This window comes from Eschrichtius robustus, chromosome 10 (assembly GCF_028021215.1).
Source record: "Eschrichtius robustus isolate mEscRob2 chromosome 10, mEscRob2.pri, whole genome shotgun sequence".
Taxonomy (NCBI): Eukaryota; Metazoa; Chordata; class Mammalia; order Artiodactyla; family Eschrichtiidae; genus Eschrichtius; species Eschrichtius robustus.
The window spans coordinates 47,493,682-47,509,439 of record NC_090833.1 but is presented as its reverse complement, the minus strand read 5'-3'; the positions used below and the strand labels follow the sequence as shown (position 1 = coordinate 47,509,439).

The following is a 15,758-nucleotide window of genomic DNA, read 5'->3' as shown; positions in this document are numbered from 1 at the left end:
TCTGAAGAACCTAGGGGAAGGACAGGAATAAAGATGCAGATGTAGAGAATGGACTTGAGGACACGGGGAGGGGGAAGGGTAAGCTGGGACAAAGTGAGAGAGTAGCATTGATATATATACACTACCAAGTGTAAAACAGATAGCTAGTGGGAAACAGCTGCATGGCACAGGGAGATCAGCTCGGTGTTCTGTGACCACCTAGAGGGGTAGGATAAGGAGGGTGGGAGGGAGGCTCAAGAGGGAGGGGATATGGGGATATGTGTGTGCATATAGCTGATTTACTTTGTTGTACAGCAGAAACTAATACAACATTGTATAGCAATTGTACTCCAATAAAGATGTTGGAAAAAAAAATTACTGTAGAAAATAAAATTTGTTTATTTACCTATTTGAAAAATAAATGGGCTTTCTACCTCCATTTTCTTTATCATTAACTGAACACAGTTTATAGTTAATATTTGTTTGTTTATGTCTCTTTTCCTTATCCTCCACTAGATACTAAGCTCATGTGGAACCTGTAACTTTCATTTATGAGTGCTTAAATAAATCAGGCACATAGAAGGTGTTTAGTAAATCTGTCAGTAAATGGATGAACGCATAAGATGAACACACACATATAAAATTACTTCCTTTTATTTTTCTGTTGCCCTCTTGCTCAAGTTTTTACTCTTATACAGTTTTCTTAGCTTCTTCTTGTAATAAATAATGTCCCTATATTGACTCTAGCAAGGAAGTGATAGTGCCACTCTTTTTCATGATAGTAGAGGTGGCATGGGGTTAGGGAACAGATTTTCTGAGAAAAAGCACCCATTTTCTTCCCTCCACCATTCTCCCATGCAATTTCTACCCTTTGGTCCTCATTCCCCAGCACTTATATTATTTAAGTGGATTTTCTCAGCAACTGTTAAGATAAATGATGTTATTTCTATTTTCTGAGAAAATTGAGGGTCATAGGTACTGAGTAACAATCAAAGGTCAACAAAGCAAAAAACAGTCCAAATCCACAGTTTAAAACCAGGTCGGTAAAATGTGGAAGTTCACTGTTTCTTTTTCCACCCTATCACTCTGCCTCTTGTTACAGATAAAGCGGGGATTCTACCTACATTACATGTGCTGTAGAGGGAAGAAGAAGCCTCCCGGGCTTAGCTCACTGGGCAGGGCAGGGATCGGGAAGTTAGTATCATGCTGGAAATTCTTCGAAGAAAAGCTTTACTCTTACACATATGGTTCTGACTAAATATCATCGTTTGTGTGGTCCAGGGTTCATTCTTTCATCTGCCCAGTATTGTTCCGTGTTGGAAGCTACTTCATTAACAACATCCAGAAGAATATAGGATGATTAAGTCATCTTATAATTCAGCAACATAAGACGGCTCTCAAAATTTTCTCAATAAATTACATAGCATTATTTCCTAATCTATCCTTATTCTTTCTAAATGGATAGTTCTGGTTAGATACGGAGGAAAAGACTACTTTCTGTCATATTTTATAAAACCTGTTTTTATAACTGCAAGTATTTAAATCTTCCATGTTCACACCATCCTAACAGCATTGCTTTTGTTTTTCTGTTTCCTTCCACTCTTCACCCACATATTTTGAAATATATATTCAATCTTTACATATTTCCATACCATGCAGTGATAGCATTTTATTCTGCTTTTAGACTGAACATTTTCTTTGTTCTGGTAATAAAGAATCAGTAGACAAAGTATTTCAAAGCTTAATGTGCATTATTCCCAAATCGTATTTGTTTTCTTAGTTTGATGCTATGATAAAATGAAAAGCTAATTGATGGTTACTGTATATGAAAGTGAACTAACTAAGTAGATGAATAAAAGTTGTCATGGAACTGGATGATCTTCTGGCAATACTATTCTGGCTAAAAAAAAGTATTTTCCAAAAAAACAAGTCATACAAGTTTATCTAAAGACATGTAAGACAGTTGAACATAAAATTAAACTGCAATCTAGGATTATTACTTAATAGGCTATTACTTTTGATCTTTGCAATATATATAGGCACTAACATATATATCTTCCTAGACATGACAGAAGGAACCCTTGAAATATAAAGTGTATTTTATAAGCTATAGATGTACTTTTCCTCTAATAAAACATGTAAACTTACTTGACATTTATTTATACAAACTCATTAAATAACTTCTATATTCATTCTTGTCAAAGGTAGTATTTCAATTTAATTATGATTAGGGATTTATTTAAATCACTATAAAAATCTAATTCCTCATCTAATGATGCCAGTGACAAATATAAAGCTGTCTACATCAGCATTGTTCATTTATTACACCAATTTTCCAGAATATATAGGTCATTCTAAAAGCTCTTCCTGAAAAAAATATCATAAAGCAGCTTTTTAATTCTCAAAGTTCTCATCAGAATTAAAATAGAGTTAGGTCAAGTTTTCAGAGCATAGAGCTGTGAGATTATTTTACATTATTTTTATTTATTTGAGTTTAGGGAATATTCAGAGATGTTTTTTCTCTTAACTTTATTAAACATTTGGGCATTGTACTGGGTTGAACTGTGCTCCCCCTACCACCTCCCCAAAAAAGAGATGTCTACCAGGAACATGTAAATGTAGCCTTATTTGGAATAAAGGTCTTTGCAGATGTAAGGTAAGGATCTCAAGATGAAGTCATTCTGAATTAAGGTGAATCCAATAACGAATGTCCTTATAAGAGACAGACAATGAGAGGTACATAAAGACACAGAGGGAAGAAGGCCATCTGAAGATGGAGGCAGACATTGGAGTTACACTGCCACAAGCCAAGGAACGCCAGGAGCTGCCAGAAACTGGACGAAACTAGGAAAGATTCTTCCCTAGAGCCTTTGTAGGGTTGGTGGCCCTGCCAACACTTTAAGACTTCTGCCCTCCAAAACTGTGTGAGAATGAATTTCTGCTGTTTTAAACTACCACATCTGTGGTAATTTGTTGCAGCAGCCCTAGAAAACTAATACAAGTATACATTTGATACTAACTGCAGGTTTTGAATTTCTTTAAATGTTAGTCTGTGTCTATTCTGTGTTTATAGATAAGATCTTTTTTTTCTTTGAAGTATATTAAAGAGTGAATATCTGTCATTAAAAACAGAAAAAATCCTATATACCTAACATTCCATTTATCTCATAAAGTTACTGTTTTGGCTTTATTTTATCTACCACAGATGTGGCTGGTGGTTATTCATCTTCCGTGCTTGATGCCATCAGAAGAGCAGTGATGGTTTCCAACATGCTTTCAGTTAGTAAGATAAATGCAAAAAGCCTCACCCTCAAAGAGGTCTTCAGACTAGCTACTCTTGGAGGCAGCCAAGGTAATGAGCATTTTATTTCTCACATGATGTACAACCATGCCAATCTGTGTCCTTCGCTGCAGTGTGAAGGCTCGTGATAGTGGCATCAGCAGGCACCCCCATATTCATGACTGTTGCATCTCATATAATATAACCAAAACTTAGCAAGTACATGTTCAAGCATGTGGTGGAGGCATCATTCTTTTAGCAAGTTCCCTGTTTTTGGCAGAAGAGATGTTCAGTAGGCAATTATCATATTAATTGTTTTAATGGATACTTGGCATTGGTCACATGCATACGAGTTCTTTAAAATAATCAGTTTTTTTCCATTGAGTCAAGTAACATGCTCTCTATTGGCCTAAGTAGTAATAATAATAATAATAGCCAAGACTTATTGGGCCCTTACCATGTGATAGGCACTATGCAACATGCTTTATGGATGCTGTTATTTAATCCTCAGAACCACTGTTATTAATTCCATTTTACCAACAAGGTACCTGCGTGAGGCTTACACACCTGTCAAGCTACAGTGTGCCATGATTTGAATCCAGAAAATCTGATGCGAGAGTGCAGGGTGTTACCCACCGCCTTCCACTGCAATATCTTCCTGTATAAATCTTAGTTTAGACTATGTATTTTGTTTATATACTTAAGTACACTAATTACCCAAGCCTCTTTCAAAGGAGAAAGATGGAGAAGTATAGTTGATTGATAGGCAAATATTGTTCATCACCTTTTCCCAGTTCTCACATGTAACTGTATTTTTACTGAAAAAATAGAAATTGGTAACTGTATTGCTTTCTGTCACTTTAAGTATTATAGTATAATCTGGATGGATGATAGTGAACATATCATGAAACCTTAGGTAGCTAGTGAGAAAAACGTAGATCTTGAGACAGGTGTATATTTTTAATATATTTTAATATTTTTATATTTATGATATATACCCTAGATCTTATAAATGAAGTATGATGGAGGCCAGGGTATCCTGGGAAGAGAAACTTCCTGGCTCTTCTCTGAATGTTCTGGGCTATGATGAATGCCATAAAGAACATTTCAAGAAAGAAAGCAAAGGTCATGCGCTTTGCATTTCCCCCAGTCTTATGGTTTCATTTTCTGAAGTTCCAAGTTTTAAAAGTTCTGTTCTTTTAGCAAGTGTCACACTCCCTACCCCACCCCCGTTTTCACATCTGAGTTGTCCTACCATCTTATTTTCATGGTGCAAATGACTTGTATTTAAATAGTGCTTTTTTTATTCTAGGCTCTCTGTGAGTTGTTTCATCAGGATCCTGTATCTGACCAGGCCGGCATGGGGTGCTTACCAAATCATTTCTACCTTAATGTATAGCTTTCAAATCTATTTTCTGGGCCGCTGTTATGAAATTTCTTCTCCTTAGCTTGTGTCTCTACAAGAGTCTGAGTGAATGAGATGAATGCATCCCTGTTTAAAGTTGGCATCTTCCCCGCTTTACATTCACTCTCAAGATCAAGATGTGCATAAATCACCTTCACAGAGCCAACATTTACTCCAAAGACAGTAAAACTGCGTTTCCTAAAATGCATTTGAGTTGCTTACCAGCCCAGCTAGGCCTCTCTGAAATAATGTGAATTTAGATCAATTTACAATTCACTGACAGTAGTTGTGTTTTTTTGGTTAGTTCATACCTGAACTCTCCAGGTTCTAACAAATAGTCCAGTTAGTTTATATATATATAATACCATCAATTCCTGGCAAATGAACCTGGTTATCTGGCCTATTAAACACAGTTTTATGTTGAATACAGTCATCAAAAACTCATGTTTGTCATGCTGTTTGTCAAGGGAAAAACGAAGTAGAGTGTAATCGATGGAGGAGGAGAAAATTTCCAGTGATTTTCTATTACATTCAGTTCTTCCCCCCATAATCAGTGGAAGTCACCTAACCACTTTTAACGTTTCTAATTATGTTTGCGCCTCTTTAAGAACTCTTTAGCTAAAAAAATCTTTTTCTTTTCTGAGAATAAAAGAGTTGCCCTTTAAATAACCATTTAAGAACAAGCAAGATTTCTAAATCTGTGCTTAGAGCATTGCCAAAAGACTTCTGGATATCCATACCTAGAAATATAACGTAGTGGGTATTGTCTAACAGGAATATGGTGTCTAATATTTTCACATACGACTGTATTCTGACAGTGACAGAATACAACAAATACATGTAAAAATTCAATTAAGTAATGCTGCACTCCAGTTGACCTTTCTTTCATGCATGCTTCTATTTGGAACACTCTATCCAGATTCTGGCTTTAAGGAGCTTTAAATTCAATACCTTCATTGACCAGGAAAACCAACTACCCTCATCTTCTGAAACTAAACCATAAAAATGAGAGATGTTCTTCCTCAACATCCACTATTCATGGAACAGGAATTCTAGCTGGGAGATGGATCAAGTCAATAGACATTATTGACCTATGCCCTATTTTAGAGAACCATTCTTCTCTGGCAACCAGAAAATCTTTAAGGTTACAGAGAAATTAGTCTGCTTTCAAAAGCATTGGGACTCTTGAGTTATGAAAATCTATTTACTTTCAGAAGTGAATTTTTTCTATTCAAAGGATTTAAACTAAGGAACTTAGGATGGATATGCCTGCATTGACAAATATGCAAAAAGATAATTATTTTTTACTTATTTGAAGTTCATTTCACTGCCACAAAAATAGATCTTGTCAGCTATTTCATAGAACAAAAAGAACAAAAAGGACAAGGAAAAGAGTTGGAATGTTGGAAGGAGAATAGGAGGGAAAGAGAAAGATATTATGTCCATCATCATGTCTGTTAGAGAGGTGAATGGAAATCACAGACCAGTTGGACTGTGAAGTGAACTGATAGAGCTGAAACAGACAACATCAGAATTATGATCATGGTGTTGAAGAGAACTCTTTTTATTCTCAGATTTTGCTTTCCCTGTGCTTACTCTGCCTTCTGTAAGTCAAAATCTTGCGACCTATTGGAATGCTTCACTATTAAAATACTAATTTTTTTCTAGTGACACACTGGCAGATTCTGTCCTTGCAAATTGGGATATTTGCATGGTCCGATGGCTAAAAATACTAACTGTTTATTAATTTATTCCATCCTGTAGCCCTGGGGCTGGATAGACAGATTGGAAACTTTGAAGTGGGCAAGGAATTTGATGCCCTCCTGATCAACCTCAAAGCATCTGACTCTCCCATTGACCTGTTTTATGGGGATTTTGTTGGTGATGTTTCTGAGGTATGTAAAAGGAAGTCGATCAAAAAGCATTTATTTCATGAACTAGTCAGTCAGAACAGCTTCCCTATAGAAAAAAAATAGACACTGAAATATTTTAATGGAGTGCAGGAGAATCTTCTAAGGGAAGCTAGATCCTTTTTTTTTTTGAACATCTTTATTGGAGTATAATTGCTTTACATTGATGTGTTAGTTGCTGCTGTATAACAGTGAATCAGCTATACGTATACATATATCCCCATATCCCCTCCCTCTTGCGTCTCCCTCCCATCCTCCCTATTCCACCCCTCTAGGTGGTCACAAAGCACGAGCTGACTTCCCTGTGCTATGCGACTGCTTCCCACTAGCTATCTATCCCACACCTGGTAGTGTATACAAGTCACTGCCACTCTCTCACTTCGCCTCATCTTACCCCTCTCCCTCCCCGTGTCCTCAAGTCCATTCTCTACGTCTGCGTCTCTATTCCTGTCCTGCCCCTAGGTTCTTCAGAACCTTTTTTTTTTTTTTTTTAGATTCCATATATATCTGTTAGCATATGGTATTTGTTTTTCTCTTTCTGACTTACTTCACTCTGTACGACAGACTCTAGGTCCATCCACCTCACTACAAATAACTCCATTTCATTTCTTTTTATGGCTGAGTAATATTCCATTGTATATATGTGCCACATCTTCTTTATCCATTCATCTGTCAGTGGACACGTAGGTTGCTTCCCTGTCCTGGCTGTTGTAAATAGTGCTGCAGTGAACACTGTGGTACATGACTCTTTGAATTATGGTTTTCTCTGGGTATATGCCCAGTAGTGGGATTGCTGGGTCATATGGTAATTCTATTTTCAGTTTTTTAAGGAACCTCCATACTGTTCTCCATAGTGGCTGTATCAATTTACATTCCCATCAGCAGTGCAAGAGGGTTCCCTTTTCTCCACACCCTCTCCACCATTTATTGTTTGTAGATTTTTTGGATGATGCCCATTCTAACTGGTGTGAGGTGATACCTCATTGTAGTTTTGATTTGCATTTCTCTAATAATTAGTGATGTGGAGCATCCTTTCAAGTGTTTGTTGGCAATCTGTATGTCTTCTTTGGAGAAATATCTATTTAGGTCTTCTGCCCATTTTTGGATTGGGTTGTTTGCTTTTTTGATATTGAAATGCATGAGCTGCTTGTATATTTTGGAGATTAATCCTTTGTCAGTTGCTTTGTTTGCAAATACTTTCTCCCACTGTGAGGGCTGTCTTTTCGTCTTGTTTTTGGTTTCCTTTGCTGTGCAAAAGCTTTTAAGTTTCATTAGGTCCCATTTGTTTATTTTTGTTTTTATTTCCATTTCTCTAGGAGGTGCGTCAAAAAGGATCTTGCTGTGATTCATGTCATAGAGTGTCCTGCCTATGTTTTCCTCTAAGAGTTTGATAGTGTCTGGCCTTAAATTTAGGTCTTTAATCCATTTTGAGTTTATTTTTGTGTATGGTGTTAGGGAGTGTTCTAATTTCATTCTTTTACATGTAGCTGTCCAGTTTTCCCAGCACCACTTATTGAAGAGGCTGTCTTTACTCCATTGTATATTCTCCTTTATCAGAGATAAGGTGACCATATGTGCATGGATTTATCTCTGGGATTTATGTCCTGTTCCATTGATCTATATTTCTGTTTTTGTGCCAGTACCATACTATCTTGATTACTGTAGCTTTGTAGTATAGTCTGAAGTCCGGGAGCCTGTTCCTCCAGCTCCGTTTTTCTTTCTCAAGATTGCTTTGGCTATTCGGGGTCTTTTGTGTTTCCATACAAATTGTGAAATTTCTTGTTCTAGTTCTGTGAAAAATGCCATTGGTAGTTTGATAGGGATTGCATTGAATCTGTAGATTGCTTTGGGTAGTATAATCATTTTCACAATGTTGATTCTTCCAACCCAAGAACATGGTATATCTCTCCATCTGTTTGTATCATCTTTAATTTCTTTCATCAGTGTCTTATAGTTTTCTGCATACGGGTCTTTTGTCTCCTTAGGTAGGTTTATTCCTAGGTATTTTATTCTTTTTGTTGCAATGGTAAATGGGAGTGTTTCCTTAATTTGTCTTTCAGATTTTTCATCATTAGTGTATAGGAATGCAAGAGATTTCTGTGCATTAATTTTGTATCCTGCTACTTTACCAAATTCATTGATTAGCTCTAGTGGTTTTCTGGTAGCATCTTTAGGATTCTCTTTGTATAGTATCATGTCATCTGCAAACAGTGACAGCTTTACTTCTTTTCCAATTTGGATTCCTTTTAATTTCTTTTTCCTCTCTGATTGTTGTGGCTAAAACTTCCAAAACTATGTTGAATAATAGTGGTGAGAGTGGGCAGCCTTGTCTTGTTCCTGATCTTAGTGGAAATGATTTCAGTTTTTCACCATTGAGGATGATGTTGGCTGTGGGTTTGCCATATATGGCCTTTATTATGTTGAGGTAAGTTCCCTCTATGCCTACTTTCTGGAGGGTTTTTATCATAAATGGGTGTTGAATTTTGTCAAAAATTTTTTCTGCATCTATTATCATATGGTATTTCTACTTCAATTTGTTAATATGGTGTATCACACTGATTGATTTGCATATATTGAGGAATCCTTGCATTCCTGGGATAAACCTCACTTGATCATGGTGTATGATCCTTTTAATGTGCTGTTGGATTGTGTTTGCTAGTATTTTGTTGAGGATTTTTGCATCTGTGTTCATCAGTGATATTGGCCTGTAGTTTTCTTTCTTTGTGACATCTTTGTCTGGTTTTGTATCAGGGTGATGGTGGCCTCGTAGAATGAGTTGGGGAGTGTTCCTCCCTCTGCTATATTTTGGAAGAGTTTGAGAAGGAGGGGTGTTAGCTCTTCTCTAAATGTTTGATAGAATTCGCCTGTAAAGCCATCTGGTCCTGGGCTTTTGTTTGTTGGAAGATTTTTAATCACAGCTGCAATTTCAGTGCTTGTGATTGGTCTGTTTATATTTCCTATTTCTTCCTGGTTCAGTCTTGGAAAGTTGTGCTTTTCTAAGAAATTGTCTATTTCTTCCAGGTTGTCCACTTTATTGGCATATAGTTGTTTGTAGTAATGTCTCATGATCCTTTGTATTTCTGCAGTGTCAGTTGTTACTTCTGCTTTTTCATTTCTAATCCTGTTGACTTGTCTTCTCCCTTTTTTTCTTGATGAGGCTGGCTAATGGTTTATCAATTTTGTTTATCTTCTCAAAGAACCAGCTTTTAGTTTTATTGATCTTTGCTATTGTTTCCTTCATTTCTTTTCCATTTATTTCTGATCTGATCTTTATGATTTCTTTCCTGCTGCTAACTTCCGTGTTTTTTTGTTCTTCTTTCTCTAATTGCTTTAGGTGTAAGGTTAGGTTGTTTATTTGAGATGTTTTTTGTTTCCTGAGGTAGGACTGTATTGCTAAAAACTTCCCTCTTAGAACTGCTTTTGCTGCATCCCATAGGTTTTGGGTCGTCGTGTTTTCACTGTCATTTGTTTCTAGGTATTTTTTGATTTCCTCTTTGATTTATTCAGTGATCTCTTGGTTATTTACTAGTGTATTGTTTAGCCTCCATGTGTTTGTATTTTTTACATTTTTTTTCCTTAATTGATATCTAGTCTTATAGCGTTGTGGTTGGAGAAAATACTTGATACTATTTCAATTTTCTTAATTTTACCATGGCTTGATTTGTGACCCAAGATACGACATATCCTGGAGAATGCTCCATGAGCACTTGAGAAGAAAATGTATTCTGTTTTTTTTGGATGGAATGTCGTATAAATATCAGTTAAGTCCATCTAGTTTAATGTGTCATTTAAAGCTTGTGTTTCCTTCTTTAATTTCATTTTGGAAGAATTGCCCATTGGTGAAAGTGGGGTGTTAAAGTCCCCTACCATGATTGTGTTACTGTCGATCTCCCCTTTTATGGCTGTTAGCATTTGCCTTATGTATTGAGGTGCTCCTCTGTTGGGTACATAAATATCTACAATTGTTGTATCTTCTTCTAGGATTGATCCCTTGATCATTATGTAGTGTCCTTCCTTGTCTCTTGTAACAGTCTTTATTTTAAAGTCTATTTTATCTGATATGAGAATTGCTACTCCAGCTTTCTTTTGATTTCCATTTGCATGGAATATCTTTTTCCATCCCCTCACTTTCAGTCTGTATGTGTCCCTAGGTCTGAAGTGGGTCGCTTGTAGACAGCATATATACAAGTCTTATTTTTGTATCCATTCAGCCAGTCTGTGTCCTTTGGTTGGAGCATTTAGTCCATTTACATTTAAGGTAATTATCGATGTGTATGTTCCTATTACCATTTTCTTAATTGTTTTGGGTTTGTTTTTGTAGGTCTTTTCCTTCTCTGTGTTTCCTGCCTAGGGAAGTTCCTTTAGCATTTGTTGTAAAGCTGGTTTGGTGGTGCTGAATTCTCTTAGCTTTTTCTTGTCTGTAAAGGTTGTAATTTCTCCATCGAATCTGAATGAGATCCTTTCTGGGTAATTAATATTCGTTGTAGGTTTTCCCCTTTCATCACTTTAAATATGTCCTGCCACTCCCTTCTGGCTTGCAGAGTTTCTGCTGAAAAATCAGCTGTTAACCTTATGGGGATTCCCTTGTATATTATTTGTTGCTTTTCCCTTGCTCCTTTTAATATTTTTTCTTTGTATTTAATTTTTGATAGTTTGACTAATATGTGTCTTGGCATGTTTCTCCTTGGATTTATCCTGTATGGGACTCTCTGTGCTTCCTGGACTTGATTATTTCCTTTCCCATATTAGGGAAGTTTTTCATCTATAATCTCTTCAAATATTTTCTCAGTCCCTTTCTTTTTCTCTGGGACCCCTATAATTCGAATGTTGGTGCGTTTAGTGTTGTCCCAGAGGTCTCTGAGACTGTCCTCGATTCTTTTCATTCTTTTTTCTTTACTCTGCTCTGCGGTAGTTATTTCTACTGTTTTATCTTCCAGGTCACTTATCCGTTCTTCTGCCTCAGTTATTCTGCTATTGATTCCTTCTAGAGAATTTTTAATTTCATTTATTGTGTTGTTTATTTGCTCTGTAGTTCTTCTAGTTCCTTGTTAAATGTTTCTTGTACTTTCTTCATTCTGTTTCCAAGATTTTGGATCATCTTCACTGTCATTACTCTGAATTCTTTTTCAGGTAGACTGCCTATTTCCTCTTCATTTGTTTGGTCTCGTGGGTTTTTACTTTGCTTCTTCATCTGCTGCATATTTCTCTGTCTTCTCATTTTGCTTAACTTACTGTATTTGGGGTCTCCTTTTCTCAGGCTGCAGGTTCGTAGTTCTCGTTGTTTTTGGTGTCTGCCCCCAGTGGGTAAGGTTTGTTCTGTGGGTTGTGTAGGCTTCCTGGTGGAGGGGGCTCGTGCCTGTGTTCCAGTCGATGAGGCTGGATCTTGTCTTTCTGCTGGGCAGGACCGCGTCCGGTGGTGTGTTTTGGGTTGTCTGTGACCTTATTATGATTTTAGGCAGCCTCTCTGCTGATGGGTGGGGTTGTGTTCCTTTCTTGCTAGTTGTTTGGCATGGAGTGTCCAGCACTGGAGCTTGCTGGTTGCTGAATGGAGCCGGGTCTTAGCTTTGAGACGGAGCTCTCTGGGAGAGCTCTCGCTGATTGATTATTATATGGGGCCAGGAGGTCTCTGGTGGTCCAATGTCCTGAACTCGGCTCTCCCACCTCAGAGACTCAGGCCTGACACCCGGCTGGAGCACCAGACCCTGTTAGCCACACGGCTGGAGTGCCTTCAGAGTTGGAGAAGCTGGCTTGCAGTGGCTCTCCTTCTGCGCTGCACATTAGAATCACCTGCTTCTTCCTTGTTTTGCCCCAAAGGCAGTGTTCCACAGAGAAAAACAGTCCCCTTGAAAATAGTCACAGCTCTGAGATGGCTTTTTTTTTTTTCCTTTGTGCTTAGTCAGGTTTCACTTGCTCACAGGGGGTCACGTGCAGAGGCCTCGCACCCGGCTCTTCCTACTGGAGTTCCTAGTTTGGAATCTAGACCCTTTTAAGTTATTATAATTTCATGGCAATAATGGTATTTAAGAAACATTTGTATTTTGAATATATTTGTATATTTGAAGGTATATGGCTATAAGAAGCCATAATATAGCTACCACTTATTGAACACACTTGCTATGTGCTAGATGGCATGGGATTAATACATCATTTTTGTTTAATTATCAGAACAACTATTATGACAGCCAGGTGCTATTAATATTACCATGTCGTTTATGGGGCAGTGAGGCTTAAGGGAGGTTAAATGGTTTACCTAAGAACTCATGGCTAGTAATTAGTAGACAGAGTTTGGATTCCATCCCAGGGCTTTCTGACTTCTGAAGTCTGAGCTCTTGATCACAATGCTACATGGATTCTCTTAATTATAAGAAAATGAGTTTTATTACTTTGTTCCTCTTATCATGTTTTTCTATGTATAAAATAAACTAGTTCTTCTTACTTTAATAACAATTCTTGTTGAGACAGTTTTTCCTTAAAAATTAACTATTGCCATTTATAAATTGATCCATTTATGAGAGTTAAATGTGATACTAAATGTAACATACTGAGGTTTTTTGAAGAAAGGTGCTGGATTATTTGAAGTTGATACCATTAGTTATTTACATATTACTTATTCTTTTAGTTTTTTATTAGAGTGAGTTTCTGGGAATAGGGCTCAGACCCATTCATCCAGTCATTTTTCTTGTATTATACACCTTTTGAAATATTTAAATTATTATATTAAATTAAATTCTTTAATTTTTGTTAACACTTTCCTCTGAAGATTTCAAGGTTCTATGTTAAGAACTTTCAGGCAATGGGAAACATTTGTTAATAGTCAGTACTTTTTTTTTTAGGCAAAAGACCATTTCTTTTTCATTAATAAAAGTAGATTTTGGGATGTTCAGTCGATGCCAGCTTAGGTGAGACAGTGATTGTTAGCCATAGAAGCCAACTCCTATGAGTAGAGTTAGGTCTTTTGGGGCATAGATTAGCATTTTGACTTGGGATACTGGATTGTTGGTGACAAATAATTCTTCCCCTTTACCCTTCCTGCCTAACTCTGTTATTGGAATAGCCATCAGTGTATCCATTTCTGGGACCAAGTTCCAGCCAGGCTAATGTACACAACAGAGAGAAATACCTTTTAAATGGATGGATTATGTGTCTTATCTCAAGACCTTTTTCGGGTTTAAATTCAAAATATTTTCACTGTAACTCTTTGATATGGAATGCAAGACTAAAGAAATTCACATGTGGAAGTGCAAACAGACATTGATTAATCAAGATAGCATCTTTTATGTAAATATATAAATAAGTTTCGGCACTGAAATGTACAACTAACACATTTTTCTCCTTTGTGGGTTTAGCCATAATTTCAGTAATATATATATTTACAAAAGAAAAAAGTCTGTGTTTAGAAAAAAATAAAAATAGATTTTTGCCATTGAGAAATAAATTTATATTTCTGGATTTTGCCAACCACTATTGGCTATAAATTTGCTTTTCTAAATGCACAAAATATTCTTTCTTCTTATTTTTCATTTTAGGCTGTTATCCAGAAGTTCCTCTATCTAGGTAGGTATATATATCTCTATGCTAAATAAAATCTTTCTTTGTCTCTTGGGTATGCTCTCTGCATTTATGTTAAGCCTTATGTGTGATCATTTGCTTTGATTCATTATATTTTTGAACATTCCTTGGCATTGAGCCCATTTATGGCACAATATTTAAAGGCACTATTTGAAATCAATATGCTCCTCTAGAACATAGTCATAAATCCTAAACTGAGGAATGGCAGGCCAAAGAGAAGAGATCATCCTGTACCTTCTTCCTACACTCGTTCTGTACCCCCAGGTCTGCCCTAGCACGTTGTATTTGTGATTGTGGTGGAGTCTTGCCACACGTGCTTTTTAACGTACTCACATTCAATTCTATTCACTGAGAGAGAGAAATAAATAGTGCAGAAGATTCTACTCTTCCTCCCACTCCGTTGAGTGAGCTCTGAGTTCTGAGTGAATTTGGGGTGGGAGAGCCACATGTGGTATTTCTTTAAAAAGCTCAGTTCTTGCAGGCCCTTCATCTCACCATGCTGCGTATGATTCTGGGGTGTAAAGATAAGTATTTCTTTTACACTTGGGGCTGGAAAAGGAAACCACTCACTTCAGCTGAAAGAAGGGTGATTGGGGGTTGATTTAATTTTATGTGACTTCTGCTTTAGGCGTGTATTTCAGACTCTAATCCTCAAATTAGGTGCAGCATCTTCTTTTGGTCATATCTACCTGTTCAGATTATAAACAATGATTCCTTGATTTTTCTTTCAGGAGATGACCGAAATATTGAAGAGGTGTATGTGGGTGGAAAGCAGGTGGTTCCCTTTTCGAGCTCAGTGTAAGACCCTCTGCATCTACGAGTTCTCCTGGGGTAACACAGTTCTGTGTTTTCTTGTGCCCAGGCGGAGTTAGGAAGTCAAAAAAACAGTACCTTGTTCTTGGGATGACTATCTCCTTCTGTGTCTAGTTACAGTATTCACTTGACAAATCTTTCGAAGGAAGTTGCACTAATTCTCAACTCTCTGGTTGGGAGGATTAAAAATTTTGCCTTTTTGAGCTGTTTAGATTTACTTTAAAGCTCAAACATAAGGGAATGTTATTACTGGTGGTGTTCTTATTATGAGATTTAAATAAAATCTATTTCACATTTGGACATGTGGAGAGAAAAGATATTCTTATAAGGTTAGATATTTTGAGCTAGTAAATGTGAAAATTAGGAAACAGAAAATGAACCAGTGAGTATATTTTTGAGGGAGAAAAAATTAGACTACGAACACGCGTTGGAAAATGACTTCAGATTGTGTTTGAAAATTATATACTGAGCATACTAATTTAAAAAGAGAACTTGTTGAATTTTAAAATGTGTTTCTAGATTGACCTTGTGTTCTGGAAATATGCACTTAATGGAATTTGCATTTCAGAGATATGTTATTGTTGTGCTTTGCCTTCTTTGGGGATGAAATGTCAGAAATTGAATGCCACATGCTTTCTTAATATAGTTCTGTGCTTCAAAGTGTTTGACAGAAGTTGGGTATTAAAGATTTAAAGTTTCTTAGGAATATTATTCATATAACTACATGGCATAAATAGCTATACTTTTGTGTACTTTAAAATCACCTTAATGTATAATTGTGTGATGCTATTATTGCTTCAGT

General features: G+C 36.7%; 1 protein-coding gene across 1 annotated transcript in view; it reads left to right on the top strand.

The window, feature by feature from the left end:
- The window catches only part of GDA (guanine deaminase), a 123,194-nt gene extending 108,249 nt beyond the window's left edge, over window positions 1–14,945 (top strand). The window contains exons 11-14 of the mRNA XM_068552823.1: window positions 3,185–3,331; window positions 6,429–6,559; window positions 14,101–14,128; window positions 14,875–14,945. Coding sequence (XP_068408924.1) covers window positions 3,185–3,331; window positions 6,429–6,559; window positions 14,101–14,128; window positions 14,875–14,945 — 377 coding nt within the window. The remainder of the gene's footprint in view (window positions 1–3,184; window positions 3,332–6,428; window positions 6,560–14,100; window positions 14,129–14,874) is intronic.
- The last annotated feature ends 813 nt before the right edge of the window (window positions 14,946–15,758 follow it).